Raw genomic sequence first — 14,749 nt, 5'->3', positions numbered from 1 at the left:
GGAAGGAAGGAAGGAAAGGAAGGAAGGAAGGATGGACAGACAGATAGACAGACGTGATATTTGCACAATGAGCCACCATCCAGTCCAAAAGCCTATGAAGTTTCCACCACTATCCTTTACTCTGCCATTAAACTAAAGCCATGATTGGGACCTAGGGTAAAATTAACCTTTTCCTAGGTTCCTTCTAGAGGAAGAGCTACCTGGAGACCCCAAAGACTAATTTTTTTACATATTCCCTCTCTTTCACTTCCAGACTATGCAGAATTCATTTTCTTAGGACTCTTTATGTCCGAAATGTTTATAAAAATGTATGGGCTTGGGACGAGGCCTTACTTCCACTCCTCCTTCAACTGCTTTGACTGTGGGGTAAGTGCTTGAGAGAGTTACCTGTTCAGCCTTGCCTAGAACCAGCTGGGGATAGAAGGATAAGAGATAGAGGAATAAGAGACAGGCTGAGAGAAAATTCCAGCTGCTCCACCTCCCCAGACAGTAGTAAGAAACTGATCCTTCAGAGTTCAGAGTGTAACATCTAGATTGATAATGTGAAGACAAAAAGGTAATGAAGAGAATTCATTGTTCCAGACCTTGCTGGTCCCACAGAAGATGTGGTCTTTTAGTGGTACTATGTGGTCAGGGACTAGGAAATCACTAAGGGGCATAGGAAAATGGGGGAAGATAGAGGGATCGGGGTCACTGGGTGTCCAACCAGCTGCTTTTTGCTCCAGGTTATCATCGGGAGCATTTTTGAGGTGATCTGGGCTGTGGTGAAACCTGGAACATCTTTTGGGATCAGTGTGCTACGAGCTCTCAGGTTATTGCGTATTTTCAAAGTCACAAAGTAAGTCCTCTCTGTTCCCCATTCCCCTGGCATTCTAAGTGGGAGATAGGAGGAAAGGAGAGTGGGATTCAACAACTGGCCTCTCTACAAACCCTTGTCAGTCACCAGTCATGACAGGAAACAGGGGTAAAGGAGTGCAAGGCCACTGAAGTTTGCAGATCTGAAGGGTGGGTGGCACATAGCAGGAAGCTGGCATTTGAGCCATTTCCCCATTCCTCCCCCTACCTGGTGGGTCTGGCCAGGAGTAACCATCAGTAACTGTATCCTCTGTTGGTAGATACTGGGCTTCTCTCAGGAACCTGGTCGTGTCTCTCCTGAACTCCATGAAATCCATCATCAGCTTGTTATTCCTTCTCTTCCTTTTCATCGTTGTGTTTGCCCTTTTGGGAATGCAGCTCTTCGGAGGCCAGTAAGTACTCAGCAGCCTGACATCTGTCTCCCTGCAGCACCTGCTCAACTCTGCCCTTTTCCAAAGCCCTGTAATTGTCTTTGTTCCATTATGTCGCATTGGAGCAAAACTGCCACCCTTCCACCCCCACCCCCACCCCCGGCCTCCCTTGCCTGTTTGGGCCATTTTGAAAATTTTCTTCCATCCTGGTATCTGGTGTCATTGCTTCCTGTGACTTGCCCCCGTGCTGGGAATGGGTGGGGAAAGCCTTGGGGAGCTTTAGGGCACAGAAGCAATGTTAGGTTTGGGTTTTGTTTTGTGCAGGTTCAATTTTGATGATGGGACGCCTCCTACCAATTTTGACACTTTTCCAGCAGCAATAATGACAGTATTTCAGGTATGGCTTCTGCCCTGCCCCCTCAGCCCACCCTGATTATGTCTGGAAACCTATTTGTTAAATATAATTGTGGATATGGCTTTTTAATCACATAGCAAGGGTATCTAGGTTTTTGAGGATGAGGTAAAATGTTGTGAAGGATCTTTTAAAAGCCTGAGCATTCCACATGAAGGGGAGATAGGCAGGTGGGGTAGGATACAGCATGGGAGTCCAGAGAGGCGTGGATTTGAATCTTGATTCAGATGGGATTCCTTGAGCAAATCTTTTCCCTTTTGGAGTGTCAGTTTCCTCATCTGTGAAATAGGGGTAATAATGTGTATAGTGGGCAACTAGATGGCACAGTGAGTAGATTGCCTTATAATCAGAAAGATTCATCTTCATGGCTTCCATTCTGACCTCAGACACTTACCAGTTAGGTGACCCTGGGCAAATCACTTCCCCCTGTTTACCTCAGTTTCCTCTTCTGTCAAGTGATCTGGAAAAGGAAATGGCAAACCACTCCAGGATTTTTGCCAAGAAAACCCCAAATGGGGTCATGATGAGTCAGACACGACTGAAACAACTGAAGAACATTGCCTGTAGTGCTTACTTCACAGAGTCGTTATGAGAGTCAACAAGCTGATATATAAAAAGCTCTTTGTAGCCTTTAAAGTGCTGCCTAAGTGCCTGCTGTTGTTAGTAGTAGTAAGTCAGTCAACAAGCTTTTATTGAGAATTCATTTATCATGTGCCAGAGACCATACTAAGTCCTTGGAATACCCAGGAAAGCCCCAAACAACTCCCTTTCTTCAAGGGAGAGCCCATTCTAATGGGGAGGATGGCCAGTACACATTTGGGTGCATGCAGGTTCTATATAGAGTAGATGGAAGGTCATCAGAAAAAGGAAGGCACTAGCTGCTGGACAGACCAGAAAAGATCTGTAGGAGGTAAGATTTCAGCCGAGTCTTGAAGGAAGGTAGGGGAGCTAAGATAAGATTGGTATTCAGAGCAGAGAAACCTGAATCCTAGAGAAACTAACTCCCTTGCCTCAGATCACACAGAACTAGAGCTAGGGATGTTCTAGCACCAGCTGAGCCCATTGTTAAAATTTTTAGTATGAGTGTTTCCATCTCAGTAGTTAGCAACCCTTCAAATCAGGGTTTGATCTATTGTTTTGTTGGACTGTCAAGATTTAAGAAATGGTGATAATGCAGATTAAACTTAACAGTATGTTGTGGGCACATTTTTTGAAAGCTGATTGTTAAACATTTACTATGACCCCCTGACTAGAATCCAAGGGTCCTTACTTCCAGTTCCTGGCCCCAAAATAAAAGAAGCTCAGAAAATCCTGTAACCTTGGGAATTTGGCTTAGGAAGTGAGGGTAAAAGAAAAGTGACCTGAACCCAGGCATGCTCAGTACTCTTGAGGCTTTTTTCTCCAAGGAAAAATTTGAGCCAGGATTCAGAGTAGTATTCACCATATGGCAACTGAAGCTAGAGTTAGCCTTTAGGATGGGAATTTGCTTATCCCACCAATACAGTTGAGTTTCTGAGTATTTAGAGAAGCTCTCTCAGGCCGTGTTGTTGAGAAGGGCATCACTGATTTGATCCTTTTTGACTTTTTCAGATCTTGACTGGAGAAGACTGGAATGAGGTGATGTATGATGGGATCAAATCTCAAGGGGGCGTCAAACAGGGCATGGTGTCCTCCATCTATTTCATTGTGCTGACACTCTTTGGGAACTGTATCCTTTGGAGGACTTGATGATATGGAGAGAAAGAAAGGGAATGGGGAGTTTGTGATGGGGAGGGTCTCTGTGTACAGGTTATTATGGGGCTTGGAGGATATGAAAGGATATATACATAAGCTAGCCAAAAGGAGGCAAAATATGGTGCAGTGGATAGAGTGTTGGACTTGGAGTACTTCCCAGCTGTGTAACTTTGGGCAAGTTGCTTAACTCATGCTTGCCTCAGTTTCTTCATCTGGGGAAAACAGGAATAATAGTAGGACCTACATTAGAGGACTGTTGTGAAGATCAAACATGTCAAGTACTTGCCAACTGTAAAGTACCATGTAAATGTTGGTACCTATTAATATTATTATCATTAATGAATAGATTGCTGAGCTTAGAATCGGGAAGACTTGAATTCAAGTCCTTCCTCAGATAACTTAAAGACATGTGACCCTTAAGCCTCTCTTAGATTCAGTTTCCTCATCTGTAAAATGAAGGGGTTGGACTCAGTGGCCCCTAAGGTCCCTTCCAAATCTGAAGATTTGATTCCATGATACTGTTGTTCTTTGATAAAAGCTAGCTCTTTCCTTGACTCCTGGCTTCCCAGATACCCTTTTGAATGTGTTCTTGGCTATCGCGGTGGATAACCTGGCCAACGCCCAGGAGCTCACTAAGGTGGAGGCGGTGGGAGAATGTTTCTCTGGCAAAGTTACCACCTGCTCATGCCTGATCAGGACAGCCTAATGGAAGGGGAGCCCATGGGAAAGGGGGGGACCTGGAAGAGCACCAAAACTTTTTAGTGTGCGAGATCAAAATGTTTGTTGTAGATCTCAAGGAAAGAAGGGAGAAAGGAAGAAAAGAAGGAAACAAGTATTTATTAAGTACCTACTGTGTGCTAGGCACTGTGCTAAGTACTTTACAAATATTATCTCAGCTGGGAAGTTCCCAGCTAAGAAACCAGCAAGCCATAGCCACCCCAACCTCCATAGATTAGAGGCTTAAAGGGAGGTAGACACTTGGTGTATTTGAAATAAACTTGAGTTCCCCCCTTGAAGCCAGTGAGGCTGGCCTGTATTGTCATCAAACAAGTTCTGGGATTATTAGCCTGATGATTCTAAGCTGAGTCTACCCTATATCCAACAAAGGAGGGGGAGCGATTTCCAAATCTAGCATTAGTCAGGAGCGAAAGGCACTGTCAAGATTCTTGGGATAGTTGACCACATTTGGCTAATAGAGAGAAACCTGCTTGACAGCATGTAAGAAGAGGACTGTCTATACTGCTAAACTTGAAGCTCTATTTGCTAAGAGATGATTCAGTGTAGGAAGAGTCATTCCCGTGAGCTCATACAAAGATCCAGAAATATGTGCCTGGGAAGAGGCAGTCAGGTGGTCCAGCCCTTCTTCTGCCTCCTTCTAAACCTGTTCTTTGTCCTTGCTACTATCTCCTAACCTTCCAGTAACTCCTGTACTCCCAGTACATCACCCCTGCTCTCGCCTCACTTCACTTCATAGTGTAAATTAGATAATTAACCAATTCAATTATGCACAGCCCTTCACCTTTGAATCCCTTCAATCCTGGGCTGCCCCCACCATCTGCCTTCTCTGCTCCTCTTTCTATGCTGCCAAAAGCTGCTGGGAAAAGTCATGCATCCATACTAACTGGATTCTCCACAAATTCATGTTTTTCTCAACTCAAAGGGGCTCTTTCAGCTACACAGCTGTCTTGTTTTTCTTAAACTCTTTATCATACTTTCACAATGGTTATTCCAACATGTTCCCTCCCAGCAGGTGACCCTGTAGTCTGTCCATGGTGAACTTCTCTCCTCTTCTCCACACCATTATCTTTACCCCATCCCTCTTCCCTTAATTTCATTCTGAGTGTATGTGTGTGTGAGAGGGGGGGGGGCAGGCCATCTCTTTGCCAAAGACAAATCCTCTATGATCCCATCCCTCCCATTTTCTCTGGGAGTGTATCCATTCACTCATTTGTTCTCTTTCTCTCTCTGACTCTCTGTCTCTCTCTTTCTCTGTCTCTTTGTCTCTCTGTCTCTCTCTTTATCTCTTTCTCTGTCTCTCTCTTTCTCTATCTCTCTGTCTCTGTCTCTGTCTACTACTAAAATTTTTCTATTATCTTCAGAGAGGCTCAGGGCTCCCCCATCTTAAAGAAAATTTACTTTCTCCTACCAGCCTATTAAGCTAGTATATTCATTGTCTCTTCTTTTCACTGCTAAACTCCCAGTCATCCATACCTGTTGTTTTCACATCCCCACTAGCTTCTCATTTCTCTACCTCATTGCAACTTGGCTTCCAAGCCTACTACTACACTAAAACTGCGCTCTCAAAAATTACCCAGTCTCTTACCTTCTAAATCTAGTGGCCTTTTCTCAGTCTGTATCCTATGAATATTCTGCAACTTTTAACATCATCATCATTGTCCAAACCTCTCTTCCTGATTAGTCTGTCCTCTCTTGGTTTCTTTGATATTGCTTCTATGTATTTGATTGCTTCTTAATATTTTTGCTGGACCTATCAATTTCTGGTTGCCTAGGCATGAGTGTTCCCCAAGGTTCCATGCTAGGTCTTTTCCCCTTCTTTCTCTACGTTTTTTCCCTTGATGATCTTATTTTTTCCTGTGGGTTCAATTATTATATTGGCACCAGTGATTCTCAGATCTTTTTTTGCCCTAATCTCTCTCCAGAGCTCCAGATCGATGTAACCAACTATCTAGACTTTCAGCAGTCATCCAATAAATCTATGTTGATTGATCTCCAACTCAGCATATCCAAAATGAAACTCATTCTCTTTTGCCCTCGACTACTCCGCTTCCAAACATCCTTTTTCTGTTTGGAGAATTACATAAGGATTCATAAGCTGAAGAGTCCTTGACTCTCCCCTTTTCTCTCCCCCAACATATCCAGTCAATCATCAATAAACATTTAATGAGTACTTACTATATGCCGGGCACTGGGTGGGGATTTTAAAAAAATGGTCCAGACCTTCAAGCAGCTTCCATACTAATGGAGGAGACTGCATATAAATGAAGAGATATAGACAAGATCCATAGAGCCTAGAAGGAATGGAATCATAAACAGGAAGATGTGACTAAAAGAACCCAAAAAGGCCTCCTACAGAAAGCATGATTTGAACTGAGTCTTGAAACAAGCCAGTGAGGACAAGAGGCAGAGGCAAGGAGGCAGAGTACTCCAGGGACTGGGGATGATAACTGGTACAAAAGCCCAGAGGTCAGAGATGAAGAGTCCTACCCAAGGAAAAACACATAGGTTGGTATCACCCTTCTGTTGAGTGAATAAAAGGCAGTCAAGTATAAGAAATCTGGAAAGGTAGGAGGGACCCAGGTGATAAAGAATCTTAAATGCCAAGCAAAGGATTTTCTGTTTGATCCTGAAAATAAAAAGAAGCCACTGATGTTGATTAAACAAGAGAATGACAGAGTCAAACTTAATCCTTTAGGAAAATCACTTTGCAGCTGAATGGAGTGTGAGTTGGAGTGGGGAGAGACTTGAAGCAGGGCTATTGCCTTGTGCAGGAGATAAGTTTATGGTGGCTTGAACTAGGGTTATGGCCGGATGAGAGAAAGGAGAGATGTTGTAAAGATAAAATATGACAAGATCTCACACCTGACTGGATATGTGGGATGAAAAAGAATGAGGAATTGAAGAAGAAAATGAGGAAGATAGTGATACCCTCAACAGTAATAGGAAAATTTAGAAGAGGGAAAAGTTTTGGGGGGAAAGATAAGAAGTTCTATTTTAGATATATTGGGTTTGAGATGCCATAGGACATAATTCTAGGACAGCTAGTTAGTGCAGTGGATAGAGTGCCAGGCCTGGAGTCAAGAAGACTTATCTTCATGAGTTTAAATCTGGCCTCAGACACTTATCAACTGGGCAAGTCACTTAACCCTATTTGCCTCAGTTTCCTTATCTGTCAGATGAGCTGAAGAAGGAAATGGCAAACCACTCCAGTACTTTTGCCAAGAAAATCCCAAATGGGGTGGCAAAGAGTCAAACATGGCTGGAAAAAGACTAAATAACAATTACAAGGACATCCAATTTTATATGTACATTAAGCAGTTAAAGATGCTTAATTGGGCCTCGAAGGAGACACACGACCTAGATATATAGATCTGGTAATCATCTACTTAGAAACATTAATTTAGTCCATAGGAATGGATGAGATCACCAAGGTTGCCTGAAGAAGATCCAAAATGAAGACTTAGGGCATCTCCACTGTTAGGAAGCATGACAAAGATCAGTTGCCAAATTTCATCCATTCTACCATCACGGCATCTCTCCTACCTTTCCCCTTGTTTGTACTCATAAGACCACCACCCCATTTCAAAGCTTAATGACCTCTTACCTGGATGATTTTAATAGCCTCCTAATTGGTCTTCCTGCTTGCAGGGGCTTCACCTCTTCATCCCATCCTTCACACAGTTCATAAAATAATCTTCGGGTCTGATCATGTCACTCTCTTCTTCTTAAACCTTTGAAGATTTCCTCTTGCTTCCAGAATAAAATTAAAACTCCTCAGCCTGGCATTTAAATCATCCACAATCTAGGGATACCTTCCTAGCATTGTTCCATTTTTATTTTATTTTATTTTTATAAACTCTTGCCTTCCATCTTAGAATCAATACTGTGTATTAGTTCCAAGTCAGAAGAGTGGTAAGAGCTAGGCAAAAAGAGTTAAGTGACTTGCTCAGGGTTACACAGCTAGGAAGCCAGATTTGAACCCAAAACCTTCTGTCTCTAAGCCTCATTCTCAATCCACTCATGCACCTAGCTGCCTCCTGGTTATTCCATTCTTAACTCACCATATACACACCCCCACCATCAGAATCTGTATTCTAGCCAGATTAAACTATTAATTGTCCTCTGAGCTTCAAATGCTATCTCTTGCCTCCATGCATATGGCCACCTCCCCAATGCCTCGGAATCCTTATCTTCCTTCAGATACAAGGTCCTCTGCGTAGCTTTCCCTCTAGATTTTTAGTGCTCTCACTCCCTTCTCAAAGTTGCTTGTATTTACTTCAGATGTGCCTTAAAAGAGAATGTAAGCTTCTTGAGGACAGCCCGTTTCATTTTTTGTCTTTGTCCCCAACATCAAGCGCAATGTCTGGTACACAGTAGGCACCTCACAAATGTTTATGGAGTTGGATCCAAATTTAGATGCAGTTACACCTCTGCCAAGTTAGTTAGAACCGGATGTTTCCATTGCGAGAGTCCCGTTGCCACTCTTGTAGAGAACACAAATGGCATATTCAGGCTAGGAAGCCTGATTCCAAGGAGGACAGCTCCCTTGGGGGTGTTTAGCTTGGAAAAGAAAAGACCTGTGGGAGAAAGGAGAAAGATATGATAACTGTCTTCAAACATTGGAAGGATTGTCAAGTGCAAGAGGCATTAGGTTTGTTCTGGCTGATCCCAAAGGGCAGAACTAGGAATGATAGGTAGAAAAACAGATTTAGGCTTAAGGTAAGAGAAAAATTCTTCCAGTAATAGAAATAACCCAAAATGGAACAGACTGCCTAGAGTGGAGGGACAGGGAGAAGGGAGTGTGGTGGGTCTTTCCATCCCACCCTTCCCTACCCTCCACTGGAGATCTTCAATTGCAAGCTCAAAAGCCATTTGTCAGGGTTGTTCCAGAGAGTCATACTCATGCAGGTATGAATGGAGTCGGAGCCGGCTTCCATCACTCCTATGTTCAGATGAGCCATATTGTAGACCAGGCCAAAAAAGAGGGAAATCTTCACCTTCCAGGAGACAGGGCACCCAGCTTCGAAAAGGCCTGGGAATGGGGTCCTAAAGCTAAAGATCTCTTCCTTTTGACCTCATGGCCTTGATCCCCCAGTGCTTTTCCAGGGACCTCGGACAATATTTGAGGAATTGTAGGGCTGTGATTTCTAGCCAGAGAGGTCCCATGCAGAGGGAAAGGAGGAAGCCCATTAGCCTAAGACTGGTTGGTTCTTCTCAGTCTCCTTGTTGTAGTTGACAAGGAATGTCCTGGTCCGGCTGTCTCCTAGGTGGTAACTTTGCTTCCTTATCATAAAGAGCTGTGTCTGGCTAAGGAAGATGCATTGGAGTAGCATGATGACTCTATTGGTGGGGTTTGTTCTGTCCATTTCTTTCTTTCTTTTTGTTTTCTGTTTTACGAATAAGGGGCTGCATGGAGGCTGAAGATGGATTAAAAGTCCAAAACGTCTTTTTATGTATGTATTTTTTTAATGTCTTTTTTACGCCCCCTTTTCCAACTTCCTTCTCTCTGAGTCTGTCAAGCTGGCGAGCCCTTTGGGGAAGGCCGGCAGCAGTGAAACTTTACCTGGCTTGCCCTTCCCTCTCTATCTCCCCTTCCCCAAGAGAAAGCTCCATCCATGCCCCTGTGGACCAATGGGCTCCCTCCTTGTATCTTTGTGTGGGAGCTCTGTTCACTGCATGCCATGCATGGGCTGGGGAGCCACTGTGGACCAGTGAGCTTCCTCCCTGTGTCTCCGCATGGGGAACTATGAGCCTTGCATGCCAAGGGCTGTGGAGCTACTGTGGACCAGTGGGCTCTCTCCTTGTCTCTGCATGGGAAATCGTGAGCGCTGCATGCTGTGGGCTGTGGAGTCCTGTGCACATGGAGGCAGGGTGATGGGAGGGCTCTGCTCCCCATGCAAGGGGGGGCTGGCTCTGTTTTGACTTTGGAGCTTCCAAGACCTGAGGGGCAGGAAATCAAGAAGGAAGAGGGAGGGAAGTCTGGCTACGGGTGCAACAGCTGCTCTTTGGGCACTGAAAGCAGAGGCCAGGGCAGATCTCAGCTCGGGGATGATGGGAGTAGATTCTGGCAGAGGGTTTGTAGTCCGTGCAAGGGTCAGAGATCAGAACCCCAGGCCTTTGTCTGTGGTTTGTGAATGGGGAACATGTGTGTCCTTTAGGATGAACAAGAGGAGGAAGAAGCGGCCAACCAGAAGCTTGCCTTACAAAAAGCAAAGGAAGTGGCAGAAGTGAGTCCTCTGTCTGCAGCCAACATGTCCATAGCCATGTAAGTTCCTCCTGTCCAGGGGGAGGTTGTCCATATTGTTGCCTGGGGCCCGACCATCTCAGTCCCACTGGACTGGAGCACGAATGAGGCTGCTCCCCATGGCTGGCTGTTGTCATGCAACCGAGCCCATTATCTCATTAATAATGACCATTTCTATCGCTCCAATGCAAATATTAATATGGAAATAGGTCTTGATCAATGACACACGTAAAACCCAGTGGAATTGCTCATTGGCTATGGGAGGGGGCAGGAGGAGGGGAGGGAAAGAACATGATTCATGGAACCATGGAAAAATATTCTAAATCAATTAATTAAATAAAAATTTTCAGATAAGAAAAATAACGGCCATTTCTTAGGGGGTTGGAGGTCAGGATTAGGAAAGACTTTGACTCGTGTCAGGAAGGGAGTGGTGAGGCAAGAGCCTCCGTGGGAGTGGATTTCCCTAAACGAGCAAAGATGACTGGGGGAAAGGGTTTTGGAGGGCAAGAGCTTTGAACCAGGGTATGCCAAGGATGGTGAGAGAAAGGGCAGTGGAGAAACTTTTTGGAAAACTTTAAGAATAAGAAAGACTCCCATCCAACTGGACAGTCTGCAGCCTTCCTGCTCAGAGAAGGGTTCTCATTCTGTCCTCCCATGGTTCCATTCCAGGAAAGAACAGCAGAAAAACCAAAAATCCTCCAAATCAGTGTGGGAGCAGAGGACGAGCGAGATGCGGAAACAGAACCTGCTAGCTAGCCGGGAGGCTCTGTACAACGAGTTGGGGCCTGAGGAGAGGTGGAAAGTCTCCTATGGCCGACACATGAGACCGGACATTAAGACTCACCTGGACAGACCCCTAGTCGTGGACCCACAGGAAAACCGCAACAATAACACCAACAAGAGTAGACCTAGTGACCCCTCCATGGATCAGCGGCTCAGCCAGCAGCGTGCCGAAGACTTCCTCAGGAAACAGGCCCGTTACTATGATCGGTCACGAGGAGGCTACGAGCGGGCGGACTCGGGGGGTCTGGAACCCCGGAGGCAGAGGAGCAGCAGCAAAGAAGCTGACCTGAACCACGAAGGCTCCTATGGACGAGAGCCAGAGTATCATCCCAAGGACCGTGATGGGAACCAGGATCGTGGCTTTAGGGAGGGAGACCCAGACCGTAACAAAATGGGGGACCCCCATCGGAGGCATCAGCACCGGCAGGGGGGCAGCAAAGAGAGCCGGAGCGGCTCTCCTCGGACGGGTGAGGGTGACCGGGAGCCTCGGAGACACCGGGCCCACCGGCGGCCAGGCGAGGAGGGCACCGAAGACAGCAACAAGTCAGAGAGGCGGTATCGACACCGAGAAGGGAGCCGGCCCAGCCGTGGAGGTGATGGGGAGAACGAGCCCCCCGACGGGGACCGGCGGCGGCGACACCGGCATGCTGCTCAGTCTACGTATGACAATGACCTCAAGAGGGATGACAAGGAGAGGAGGCATCGGCGGAGGAAGTAAGTAAAGGGAACTCCGGAGATGGGCCAAGAGAGGGAGGAGCATCCCCGGTATCCTGAGAGGTCCTCTCTTTGGGGGCTAACCTGATGCTCCCTGGACCCAGGGAATGCCCAGTGATCTCTGGGAGCTTCCACTCCAAAAGAGGGATGAGACTTTTGTCATCCTCTTTTGCTGTTTCTGCCCTGATGTTGCCAGTGTAAGCCATCTGTACATCAAATCAGTCTCTCTGTTTTCATTTTCCCCATTTTATGGCATGGGAGTTTTAAATTGACTTTGTTTATGGTAATAATGAGCTCTGCTGCTTCTCCCCACTTGAAGCCCTGCCTCTCTCCATGTCTCCTCCTACTGTTGGGCTCTCCAGAATTCCAGAGCCATTTGGCCTGTGGGTAGCCTGGGTGATGGGATCAAGTTTGCGTATCTGATGGGGGAAAGGAAGGGAGGAGACACTTTCTGGGTACTCGGCACTCTACTACCATTTTCTTTTTTTTTTAAACCCTTATCTTTTGTCCTAATATCAATTCTAAGACAGAAGAGGTCTGGCTCTAGGTCTGGCTCTCCATCCATTGAGCCACTCAGCTTCCCCCAAGGTAAGAGTTTTAAAAAAGAAAGTGCTTAGCGCAGTGTCTGGCACACAGTAGGCACTTAATAAATGCTAATGATCATTTTCATAATTATTAAACTTAGAGCACAGAATTGAACACAGTGCTCTGTTTTATGGTCTGACCAGGGCCAAGTGCTGTGAAACTCTCACCACCCCCCTTTTCTTGTTCTGCACACTATGCCTTTCTTAACGAAGAATAAAATCATATTATTTAGGGGGCAGCTAGGTGGCTCAGTGGATTGAAAGCCAGGCCTAGAGATGGGAGGTCCTAAATTCAAATCTGGCCTCAGACACTTCCTGGCTGTGTGACCCTGGGCAAGTCACTTGACTCCCATTGCCTACCCCTTACGGCTCTTCTGCCTTAGAACCAATACACAGTAGTGATTCTAAGATGGAAGATAAGGGTTTAAAAAAATTCATATTGTTTAGCTTTTTTCTGGATATTGTATCGCTCTTTTAAGTTATATTGAACTTGCAGTCCACTGCATCCCCCAGATCTTTTTCCTAATGAACTGCTCTCCAGTCACTCCTCCCCCATCTTGTCTTCAGGAAGTTGATTTCCTGAACCCCCTCATAAGAGACATCCCATTTATCCCTGGTGAATCTCATCTCATTATAGTTTCTCTAATATTTTTGCCTCTCTAGGTTTCTTTGAATCTTATCTCTGTCATCCAACATGGTAGCCGTCCTTCTGAGCGTTGGGTCCTCTGCAGACTGGACAAGCGTGTTGTTTTTGCCTTTACCCATAGAGTAAAACTGATAAAAAATAAACATTTAATAGCACAGGGCCTAAAACAGAAGGATGGTTTCCAAATTGGAGGCCACAGCCAGTCTTTCCAATGACAGCCAGTCAGGAAGCGTGTCTCCAACAGTCGCACACACACCTTTATCCTCAAAGGTTCCTCGAATCTACCTCCCTCCTTTATCCAAGTTCCTCATCTCCCACTTTCTGAACTAGGCCTTGGCGCCTCCTCATCCATCCACTGACAGGTACCCATGGCAGCATTTTCGCAGATGCCACCGAGAAGATCCATCCCCCTTCCAGTATCCCCATCTTTTGTCCCCCCACCATTTCGCCTCATGACTAGAGCAAGCTATGACCCTGCCTTCCCCACCAGGGCGACAGAAAGCCTGGCTAGATGCAGATCTCGTTCCATGATCTTTTCCCCCAAAACAGACCCATCTTCCCTTTAGTCATTCAGATTTCCAACCTCAGAGTCATCTTTAACTCCTTTCTGTCTCTCTCCTAATGGCACTGGGTCTTACTGTTTCTGCCTCCACGATGTCTCCAACATCTGTCCCCTTGTCTCTAATCACACCCCTCACCACCATGATTTAGGTATATATATATATATATATATATATATATACATATATATATATATATATGACACATATGTAATAATATATCATTATTAATAGCTAGCACTGTTATACTACTTTAAGGTTGATAAAGCATTTTGCTAATATTATCTTATCTTATTGTCACAACAACCCTGGGAATTAGATGCTACTATTATCTCCACTTTAGTAGTTGAGGAAAATGAGGCAGACATAAGTTAAATGACTTGTCCAGGGTCACTCAATGAGTAACTGTCTGAAGCTAGACTTGAACTCAGATCTTTCTGACTCTGGGTCCAGTGCTCTCTCTCCACTGGGCCACATAAATTGAAGCCCCCATCTGAGCTATTAAATCATGCTTCTGTGTGGGGCTTGTGGTTGGTTTTCCATACTCCTCTTCTACTTTCTCTCGGTCCAGGTGGTCTGATAACAATAACAATTGGTTACACCCCCATAACCATCTTGCTTTTGATTCTACTATCATTATCCTCCATCCAAATGTTTCCCACCATAATTTCTAGGATAAGGAGTGAAAGGCATCATTGCTACTAAGGATAAAGTAGTTGATTTATATTTATTTTTTTAATTTTGTTTTGATTTTTATATATTTATTTTTAGGATAATTTTCCACATTTACATGATTCATTTTCTTTCCTTCCCCTCTTCCCTCCCCACCTCCCAGAGCCAATAAGCAATTCCACTGGGTTGTACAAATGTTAACTTGATTTATATTTGAAAGAATGGTATAGCCTTCTGTTTTAAAATTTAAAATGTTGTTGTTCAGTCGTTCTGATCATGTCCAACTCTTCATGACTTGTTTGGATTTTCTTGGCAAAGATATTGTAGTGGCTTGCCATTTCCTTCTCCAGCTCATTTTACAAGTGAGGAAACTGAAGCAAACAGGGTTAAGTGACTTGCCCAGGGTCACACAGCTAGTAAATATCTGTGGCTAGAT

General features: G+C 45.0%; 1 protein-coding gene across 1 annotated transcript in view; it reads left to right on the top strand.

The window, feature by feature from the left end:
- The window catches only part of CACNA1A (calcium voltage-gated channel subunit alpha1 A), a 143,794-nt gene that overhangs the window by 35,972 nt on the left and 93,073 nt on the right, over positions 1-14,749 (top strand). The window contains exons 12-19 of the mRNA XM_044685076.1: positions 254-366; positions 726-838; positions 1,116-1,247; positions 1,551-1,623; positions 3,229-3,346; positions 3,942-4,009; positions 10,269-10,375; positions 11,024-11,851. Coding sequence (XP_044541011.1) covers positions 254-366; positions 726-838; positions 1,116-1,247; positions 1,551-1,623; positions 3,229-3,346; positions 3,942-4,009; positions 10,269-10,375; positions 11,024-11,851 — 1,552 coding nt within the window. The remainder of the gene's footprint in view (positions 1-253; positions 367-725; positions 839-1,115; positions 1,248-1,550; positions 1,624-3,228; positions 3,347-3,941; positions 4,010-10,268; positions 10,376-11,023; positions 11,852-14,749) is intronic.

This window comes from Gracilinanus agilis, chromosome 1, assembly GCF_016433145.1.
Source record: "Gracilinanus agilis isolate LMUSP501 chromosome 1, AgileGrace, whole genome shotgun sequence".
In the NCBI taxonomy this organism is placed as follows: Eukaryota; Metazoa; Chordata; class Mammalia; order Didelphimorphia; family Didelphidae; genus Gracilinanus; species Gracilinanus agilis.
Note: the sequence above shows the minus strand (reverse complement) of the source record. Positions and strands in the feature narration are given on the sequence as shown.